The sequence below is a fragment of the Phaseolus vulgaris genome, chromosome 11, assembly GCF_051622355.1.
Source record: "Phaseolus vulgaris cultivar YP4 chromosome 11, ASM5162235v1, whole genome shotgun sequence".
NCBI lineage: Eukaryota > Viridiplantae > Streptophyta > Magnoliopsida > Fabales > Fabaceae > Phaseolus > Phaseolus vulgaris.
In genome coordinates, this window is record NC_143508.1 from 576,925 (window position 1) to 587,066 (window position 10,142).

Below are 10,142 nucleotides of genomic sequence, written 5' to 3' on the forward strand. Positions count from 1 at the left end.
TTAAAGATGATACGTATTTTCATGTCCGTGTCGTATTAATTTTCGTATCAGTGTGAGTGTTATATAGCATGCTCCCAATACATCACTTATCATCAATAAACAGAAAATAAGCATTTATCACACTACTAGTTCTGATAAAAGAAAAACACATATGAGTAACATGAAGTAAAGTAGAAGTTTTGACAGAAAATTATTTATGAGGGTTGTAATAAATGAAGAAAAAAGAGAGATGAAGCATGATCGTGTAACATCGTAGGGAGAAAGTGTGAAGGGTATAAGGGAGACAGATGAAAGGGGTTGTGGTGCCCACGAGAGCACTCTCTACCAAACCAATGCTCCAAATGGGTCCCAATTCCCTCTGCAAATGTTGTTAGCCCCACTCCACACATCACACACATGTGCCTATCTCAACCTCACTTTTCTTTCCTATTACCTCTTTTCCTCATTTCACCCAACCTTTCAACTCATTTTTCAAGTTTCCAAATCTCCCAACATCTCAACTCTATACTCTACTTCATACGCTCCCTTTCTTCTAAGATTCCTACTTTCATACGTATATACGTATATGAAATGTGTTCTCGAGCAGGGTTGGAATCAAGAGAACAATTGAATCACTTCTTGCTCAGCCGGGTTGGAATCAAGAGAACAATTGAATCACTTCTTGCTCGGTCGGTCAGCACCTCACTTTTTTTGTCAGACGAATTCTTGTTACTATCGCTCTTCCACTCCTTCTCTTTGCTAGTTTTGGACTCTGACGCTTAAGTCAAACTTCAACACTCGGCACTTAATATTTAGAATTAGATTATTACATATCCGATCCTTTGGGATATGTGCTTATTTATATAATTATTGTGGGTTTATTAATAAATTTATAAAAAAAATTAACAAACATTGAGTCATTAATCAGTCTCGATGCAGGTCATGTCGGTCTGTTTAGACCGAATACGACCGGATACCGATTTAGAGTCTCAATCATGCAGGTTGTAAAAAAAAATGTACGTGAATACTTTAGAATCCCCTTTATCTACTCAAAAAAGTGACCATACATACATGTACATACATAGTATACGAGTACGTATAGGTAGCTTTCCTCCTTGCATGCATGACGTCAAGAGTGTTGTTTTTTTGTTAGAAGGTGTTCCTGTTGTTGTTTTGATTTCATTCTCCATTATCGCTTTCATGTGCATATTTAGTTAGGAAAAGACATGCACGGACACGTGGTCTCTGGTGAGGCTAAGAGCAGTGGATGACGAAAGCTCTTCCATGTAGATTTCTTGAACCGTGAAAGTATCCCTCTCACCCTACAAATTGAATCTGCTGCTAAATCAAAGAGAGAAAAACACAAGTCTCAGAAGGAATAAGCATGTAGCTTTTAATCCAAATTGCTCCCTATCATTTTATGACTCCAATGTTAGCACATTTCATACAGATTCTACAGAATCAACAGCTATTAAAGGTGTGTAAAGAGGAATGTGAACTGTGACCATTTCCAGGTGTAAAATGATGTATGGATACTTCTTGCATACTGTCAAACACCTACTAAGACCAATACACAGACAAGAAAGAGATGAAAAGTGGTATATATGATGTGATAAGAAAATAACGTATTAAAAAATATTTTAAACCTAACTCAATCTCATAAAAAATTTCTCACACCGAAAGTGACAGTTCGTGTGTGAGACAATACATTATAGGTGGTTCGATAACGGGTGACCTAATAAAATCCAACAAACACTTGCTAGAATATGCTTAAAATAATTCATATTATGGATGGTCCGATAACGATCGATAGTGAATGGTCTGATAAGTCCAACAAACAATTACTAAAATAGACTTAAAATAATTTTGATATCACTTTAAACCTAACTCAACCTTATAAAATCGGGTAATAAAATGAGGTTTGTATCCACTTCACTACAAGAAAATCATCAAATAGAAACCAATTTTTAGAGACCAAAATAATTAGTTGCAATAGTAACTAAATTAGAGACCATTTTAGAAACTAAAAGAAAATTAGTTTCCAAATTAGTTTATATTATTGTTAGATAGTTTTTAAATTGGTATCTAATTAGCAAGTTTTAACTACAAATTATTTAGATTCTAAATTTTGTAGAAAAACATTGGTTACTAATTAGATACCAATTTAGAAACCATTTAGAAACCAAAAAATTATTTAGTCTCTATAATGGTCTCTAATTTAGTTAGCAACTAATTATATTTTGTTTTTAAAATTAGTTTTTATTTCATGATTTTCTTACTATGCTTATAAATGATAAAATATTTTAATCTCTATCCAATATAATAAAAACATTAATTAAAAGAGTTACACATTACAATTTTACAAATATCCTTATACAATGTTTAAGAATGAACATATTGAAACTTATTTTCTTATATGTTTTTGAGAATGTACTTTTGTGTAAAACAAGAAAGAAACATTTTCCCTTTTCTCTGCAAATTTAAAGAAAAATGTTTCGTGATACGTCACGCTAGGACTTGCAATTTTCCAAAAGTCGTAACCTCTGTTCAAAATACCCTGTTTCTCTACATGGATGAAGTGCAGTACGTTAATTTCAGCTTTTATGAGTAAAATCTGATTCATTTTTTTATTAGGGCAGGTTGAAAACGTGCACTGTTGTCCCCTTAAACATGTTCATGTATCATATGATCAACAAATTCTGCATCATTAGTTAAAAATGGTTCTTTTTCTGACATCACTCATGTTCTGTTCGCAAAACTATGCATGAAAATCCTCCAACTAGTACGCCACAATTACCCTTTTTGCCGTTCTTACGCTTATTCTTATAATAATCACCATTTTCTGCTCCCTTCTACATCTCAGCTCTGATTCTTAAATTTTCTGTCTAATGAGTTTTGAAAGCACACATGGATAAGTTGAAATGGGTGTTTTGGGTGTAAAATAATTTTTATTCAAAATTTATTTGTGATGTGTTATGTAGTATAGACACGGGCACGCACATATACCGATACAACACGGACACGGAGATACGTATAATCTCTAAAATGTAAGATATGGAGACATTGATCTATATATTATATAATTATAAATTATATAAATTAACAATAAAATTTACGTGCATAAGTATGTTTCAGATTTTGTTTGAAGCAGAAATATGTTTTTCAATGCTGGTTCAAAAAGATTTGTTTCTTATTTTCATAATCTTAATAAAAAATTATACAATAAATTTGAATTTTTAAAAAATTAATGTATTTCTTTTTTTCAAAACTGTGTTAGAATAGTGCTAGAATTGTTATAAATCCAATAAATATTTTTTAAAATTGGACACTTCACTTATCAAATGAGCGTCGTATAAATATTGATATTCGATATGTGTGTCCGACAGAGACACATCATTTAAGAGGAATTATCGATCCTCATAGTATAGTAGGATATAGATATAGGTAGATGCCAAAATGGTTATTGATTAATTTGGTGGTATGCATAATTGATTAATGTACATAATGGTAAGAGTGAGAAGAATAAAGATAATGAGACATGCATTTTAGCAGAAGAAAAAGATGTTGGATGGCAGTATGCATGTAGGTGAAGTCTTAAGAAATTGGGATGAGGATGATTGTGTTTGAAGCTTTATTCTTATCTTAACAAATACTTTAATGAAGTTAATGATACAAAGTAGTAATTGCTCATCATAGTATTGCTTTAGTGAAGTCAAACTCTGCAAAAGCGACAAAATTTAAGCATATTCTGTATTTAATATAGTAGCATTATTAGTTAAGCATCACCAATGAACCCATCATTCTTCACATTCTTTTTCATTAATGCTTTCAATATCTTGAATTTCAAACACCCGCGCCAATTCACCTCAGAGAATATGCTGCATTTTATTTTTCATTTCTTAGTCTCTAAGAACTATTTCCACAAAACAATCACCAATTCCTCTCACCAACCACACTTCTTTTTAATAAATGCATATAAAATAGTGTCAGGTGTAACTGCTACCATGTTAGATTCGTTTGTGAAAGAACTCATGGTGTTTTGTAACATTTTCAGTAACGATAAATTGGGTTCTAACTTTAGTAAGGGTACCACACAAAAAAAGGTATTACATATTATCTTTTTTTATTTGGGCATAAATTTTGGGAAAAATAACAATATTAATGTATCGATAGAGTCCACATCACCCAACAAGAGACTCAGCATTCGATCTAAACTGATCTATATGACTAAATAACAGAACTAATCAATAACTCAAGATTAGTTAATCTGCTTTTATTAGGTTCAATAATGACAAATAATCTACGATAATGATATAAATAAACACAGATTCTAAATGATCAGGTACTTTATCATCTAGTACTAAATATTGAGCGTCGAGTGTCGAAGTTTAACTTGAGCGTCGGAATATCTTTTACCAGTATCATCTGAGTCCAAAAATCACATAGACGAGGAGTGAAAGAACAAAAGTTACAGGAATTCATTCAAGAGAATAAATGAGGTGCAGACTAACCGACTGACCGAAAAAAAGTTCAATAGTTCTCTTGATTTCAATCCCGTTTGAGAAGAATTAAAAAAATGTAACTAATTGATAGTATAAAATAGACCAGGGTCATACATGGACTACTGCATTCGGAATTTGTTTGATGTGTTTTGGGATGGAAAATGCAGTGGTAACATATTTGCACAAGTTTGTTAGAACCAGTTATAAGGACAAAAAGGAGATTGGGCAATAAGATGATCTGTGTTGTGTTGGTTATCATTGTTTGGGTGGTTCAAGATTTTGATTTGTTTAAAACTGAGAAAGTTTGGTAAGTTGGTTCTCCTTGCGTCTAATACGTCCAAAGAAGGGTCTAATGATCATCCAAATCTGGTCCCAAAATGTTGTCACTATTATGAATGGGTGAAGGGTTCATTTATACAGGTAGATCATTCCGTGATTGGGATCATGCAGACATGCTGGAATAGCCAATTTAGAATATTTGTGGTCCATACTTAACTGCTTTGGACAAGGTTCTCACCTGAATCTCCATGCTGGAGCCAAGGAATATAAGATTGAAGCAAGCCCCAAAATAGCACACTAAAGGAAAAGAATGACTATGCATAAAGAAAAAGAAAAAATGAGCTTGTTTTAAACAATGGTTTGGAGGAATATGGTGGGAAATTGAGATGGCTTTCTTGGATCCTGCGAGAGACAATGTCACTGTTCCACGTATTTATCAATTTGTTAGCCAAAGATAAAGGAAACAAGGGAATGATGAAAAGTGGGAGCAAAAGAAAAGGAGAAAAGAATTCCAAGAAAATGAAAAGTATGAGTGGAGATAGCAGACAAAGGTAGAATACTGAGGTATGAAAGAATGGTGCTGTGGTGTGGTGTGGTATAATAGAACATCATCAACTACTGCTAACTCTCTCTCTCTCTTTCTCTCAACCATGTCTTGCAGTACTACCACCAACAAAACCCACTGAACCAAATTATCATGATGAAACTCCCTCTGCACCCTGCACTCCCAAAAAGCTATTCTCATCCTCATCAAAACCTTCCTTCCCTTAAATTTACCACTTTCAACACCACCACCTTCTCATCCACAACTTCCACCACCCCAAAACCATGAAACCTTTTCTTCTCTTTCTCACATTCTCCTTCCTCTGCCAAACACACCAACTCCCACTTCTCTCTGCCACAACCCTCCCTCTCCCTCTCATCTCCCTCCTCTCCATAAAATCATCCCTCCAAGACCCTCTCAACAACCTCCATGACTGGAACCCCTCCACCTCCAATCCCCAACTCCCAATATGGTGCTCATGGAGAGCCATCACCTGCCACTCCAAAACCTCACAAATCACCACCCTCGACCTCTCCCACCTCAACCTCTCCGGCACAATCTCCCCCCAAATCCGCCACCTTTCCTCCTTGAACCACCTTAACCTCAGTGGAAATGACTTCAGTGGGAGTTTTCAGTACGCCATTTTCGAACTACCAGAACTGAGAACACTAGACATCAGCCACAACTTCTTCAACTCTACCTTCCCACCCGGCACCTCAAAGCTCAGGTTCCTCAGGCATTTCAACGCCTACAGCAACAGCTTCACTGGACCCCTCCCCCAAGAGTTAACCAGCCTCCGTTTTCTGGAACACCTCAACCTCGGTGGAAGCTACTTCAGTGACGGGATTCCACCAAGCTACGGCACTTTCCCGAGACTCAAGTTTCTGGACTTAGCCGGCAACAGCTTGGGAGGTTTTCTTCCACCCCAATTGGGTCACTTGGCTGAACTTGAACACTTGGAAATTGGATACAACAATTTCTCGGGAACACTTCCTTCTGAACTCTCATTGCTCTCTAATCTCATATACTTGGACATCTCAAGTGCTAACATCTCCGGCAACGTGATTCCGGAGCTGGGAGAGCTCACCCACCTGGAGACACTTCTGCTGTTCAAGAACAGGTTAACAGGGGAAATCCCACCAACCATAGGAGCATTGAAGAAGCTGAAAAGCCTTGATCTTTCAGATAACGAACTCACAGGGTCAATCCCAACCCAACTCACCATGCTAACGGAACTAACCACGCTCAACCTCATGGAAAACAACCTCACCGGAGAAATACCACAGGGTATCGGAGACCTCCCAAAGCTAGAGACTTTGTTCCTCTTCAACAACTCACTCACCGGAATCCTCCCTCAGCAACTAGGCTCCAATGGGTTACTGCTGAAACTAGACGTTTCCACAAACTCACTCGAAGGTCCCATCCCTGAAAATGTCTGCAAAGGTAACAGGCTCGTGAGACTCATACTCTTTCTCAACAACTTCAGTCACACCCTTCCACCATCTCTTGCCACCTGCACCTCACTCGCGAGGGTTCGCATCCAGAACAATTTCCTCAACGGTTCAATCCCCGAAGGCCTCACGCTCCTCCCTAACCTTACATACCTAGATATCAGCAGCAACAACTTCCATGGTCAAATTCCGGCGAGCTTGGGTAACTTGCATTACTTCAACATCTCCGGAAACTCGTTCGGAAGCTCCTTGCCTGCATCCATTTGGAATGCAACTAATCTCGAGATCTTCTCTGCGGCTTCGTCGAACATCATTGGTGAAATTCCGGATTTCATTGGGTGTCAGCAGCTGTATAAGCTCGAATTGCAGGGGAATTTCATCAACGGTACGATTCCGTGGGACATTGGGCACTGTCAAAAACTGATTTTGCTCAATCTGAGTCGAAACTCGCTCACCGGAATAATCCCCTGGGAAATCTCTGCTCTCCCTTCCATCACCGGCGTTGATCTCTCTCACAATTCCCTCACCGGAACCATTCCCTCGAACTTCAACAACTGCTCCACGCTCGAGAATTTCAACGTCAGTTTCAACTCGCTCACCGGTCCAATTCCATCCTCCGGCATCTTCCCAAACCTCCACCCTTCTTCATACTCCGGGAACCAGGGCCTCTGCGGCGGGGTGTTGGCCAAACCCTGCGCTGCGGACGCCCTCGCCGCCGCCACCGCCGACCAGGTCGACGTCCGCCGCCAGCAACCGAAGCGAACGGCCGGTGCAATCGTGTGGATCGTGGCCGCCGCGTTCGGCATCGGGCTCTTCGTGCTGGTGGCCGGCACGCGGTGCTTCCACGCAAACTACAACCGGCGGTTCGGCGAGGAGGTCGGGCCGTGGAAGCTAACGGCGTTCCAGCGGCTGAATTTCACGGCGGAAGACGTGCTGGAGTGTTTGTCGATCTCCGACAAGATACTAGGAATGGGATCGACCGGAACAGTTTACCGCGCCGAAATGGCTGGCGGCGAGATCATAGCCGTTAAGAAGCTGTGGGGAAAACAGAAGGAGAATATCCGCCGGAGAAGAGGCGTTCTGGCGGAGGTGGAGGTGTTGGGAAACGTGAGGCACAGAAACATCGTGAGGTTGTTGGGGTGCTGCAGCAACAGAGAGTGCACAATGCTGCTTTACGAGTACATGCCCAATGGCAACTTGGATGATTTGTTGCATGCCAAGAACAAAGGTGATAATCTCGTCGCTGATTGGTTCACCAGGTACAAGATCGCCCTGGGCGTTGCTCAGGGAATCTCCTACCTCCACCACGACTGCGACCCCGTCATCGTCCACCGTGATCTCAAACCCAGTAACATTCTACTGGACGCAGAGATGGAGGCAAGAGTCGCCGATTTCGGCGTCGCCAAGTTGATTCAGACCGACGAATCCATGTCTGTCATCGCCGGATCCTACGGCTACATTGCTCCAGGTGACCACCTCCACCACCCCATTACCCCATTATTATTATCATTCATCTTCCTGCATTTTCTCAGTTTCTTCTCTTTTTTCACTGTTCAAAAAACCATTCATTTTAGCTTAATTAGTCGACCCAGAACAAAAAAAAAAACTGTATTTTCAATTTTTCATCATCAAATTTACTGGGTGCTCCATTGGGTGGTGTGAACACAAGTTTGAATGACGAAAGGAGGCAACTTTAATGTCAAGGTCTGAGAGGGGTGCATGGGTGCGCATGGAGGGAGAAGAAGGCTTTTTCTTGTTTTTTTTTTAAATCTTGATGGGGCCCACTGAGAATATTGTCTGATATAACTCCTTTGAATGATGAGGATGTTGACTTTTGGTGGAACTATTTTAATGGTGTTTGTTTTGTAGCTGTCTGATTGAAGCAGTAGTTAATTGTTGTCCCTGTTATGTGTTCTTTTTTGCAGAATATGCTTACACCCTTCAGGTGGATGAGAAGAGTGACATTTACAGCTATGGGGTGGTGTTGATGGAGATTCTGAGCGGAAAACGTTCTGTGGAAGCAGCTTTTGGAGATGGGAACAGCATAGTGGATTGGGTGAGGTCAAAGATAAAGTCAAAAGATGGGATTGATGAGGTACTGGACAAGAATGCAGGAGCAGGGTGCAGATCAGTGAGAGAAGAGATGATTCAGATGCTCAGAATTGCATTGAACTGCACCAGTAGAAACCCTGCAGATAGACCTTCCATGAGGGATGTTGTGTTGATGCTGCAGGAGGCAAAGCCAAAGAGGAAGTTGCAGGATGGTGTTGCAGGTGGTGGTTGTAGAGGAGACACTGTTCTTGCTGCTCCTCACATTCCCTTCCCACAAAAACCAGTTGCAGACCAATGCTAATGTGTTCATATCATTCAAATGTTTTGGATTTTTTTTCTTTTTTTGTTCTTATTGTGGGGGATTGGTATAGGAGAAACTCATTTTCTACTTTATTTTACTTCCAATGGAATTTCAACTGTTACTTCTTCTTTCTTCTCCTGTTATGTATATGTTCATCACTCTTGTTTGCTAATTAATGCTTATATATTCCAAATTTCTGCCTAATTTTCTTTTTAATTTAAGAAAAAAAAATGGATGCTTCAGTTGTAATTTTCATAAATAATTCTGATTATTTTGATTTTCTAAAATAACTAAAATATGCTGTAAAATATTTATATAATAAGTTTTATTACATAGATAATAATATTTTTTACTAATTTTTTTAATTTATTATCATGCTAAATAAATTTAATTAGATAACATAGTGTTATTTTTAGAGTGAAGAATGAATTTAACAAATACATAAAAAAAATACCAATCAAACCCTAGTGTGATGGAATAACATATTACAAGCTTTGCTTCATAGCTTGTTTAAATTGAAAGTGTTAGAAACTTTAAATATTTATCTCATTATCGTCCGAATGAGAATGGTTCAGGTAAGAGATTTACACAAGAAGAAAACCCCTTTATAGATTCATATTGAGAACTTTAAATTTGTTTTGGTTCAAAGATTTTTTGGATTATATGATGTTTAAAGAATTCATCTTTTTCTTTAAATCAGTTGAAATAAAATAGATTGCTTGTATTTTTTTAGATAATTGTAGATTTTTACTAAAATTTTGATATTATTAAATTGTCATGTCACGAATATAGTTGAGATTGAGTGGAATCTTCTTGTAACTAACTGTGTTATTGTATATCGGATAGTGACAACCGTTGTAATATATTTTAGTTTTAGGTCAAATTAAGTCTTGTTGTCTTTTCTCTTGGAGAATGAAAAACAAGAAGGAGTCATAACAACGTCGAAGAAAGGATCGTCGCGGAGTATTGGTGACCTCGTGATGGTTAATGATGAGAGGGACACATTTAACTTGAAAATATATCTAATTCAAGTC

General features: G+C 38.3%; 1 protein-coding gene across 1 annotated transcript; it reads left to right on the plus strand.

The window, feature by feature from the left end:
* Window positions 1-5,056: 5,056 nt before the first annotated feature.
* On the plus strand, window positions 5,057-9,301 carry PXY (Leucine-rich repeat protein kinase family protein). Its single transcript, XM_068626702.2, has 2 exons — window positions 5,057-8,223; window positions 8,681-9,301. The coding sequence occupies exons 1-2, from the start codon at window positions 5,589-5,591 to the stop codon at window positions 9,106-9,108; spliced, it is 3,063 nt and encodes a 1,020-aa protein (XP_068482803.2). The 5' UTR covers window positions 5,057-5,588; the 3' UTR covers window positions 9,109-9,301.
* The last annotated feature ends 841 nt before the right edge of the window (window positions 9,302-10,142 follow it).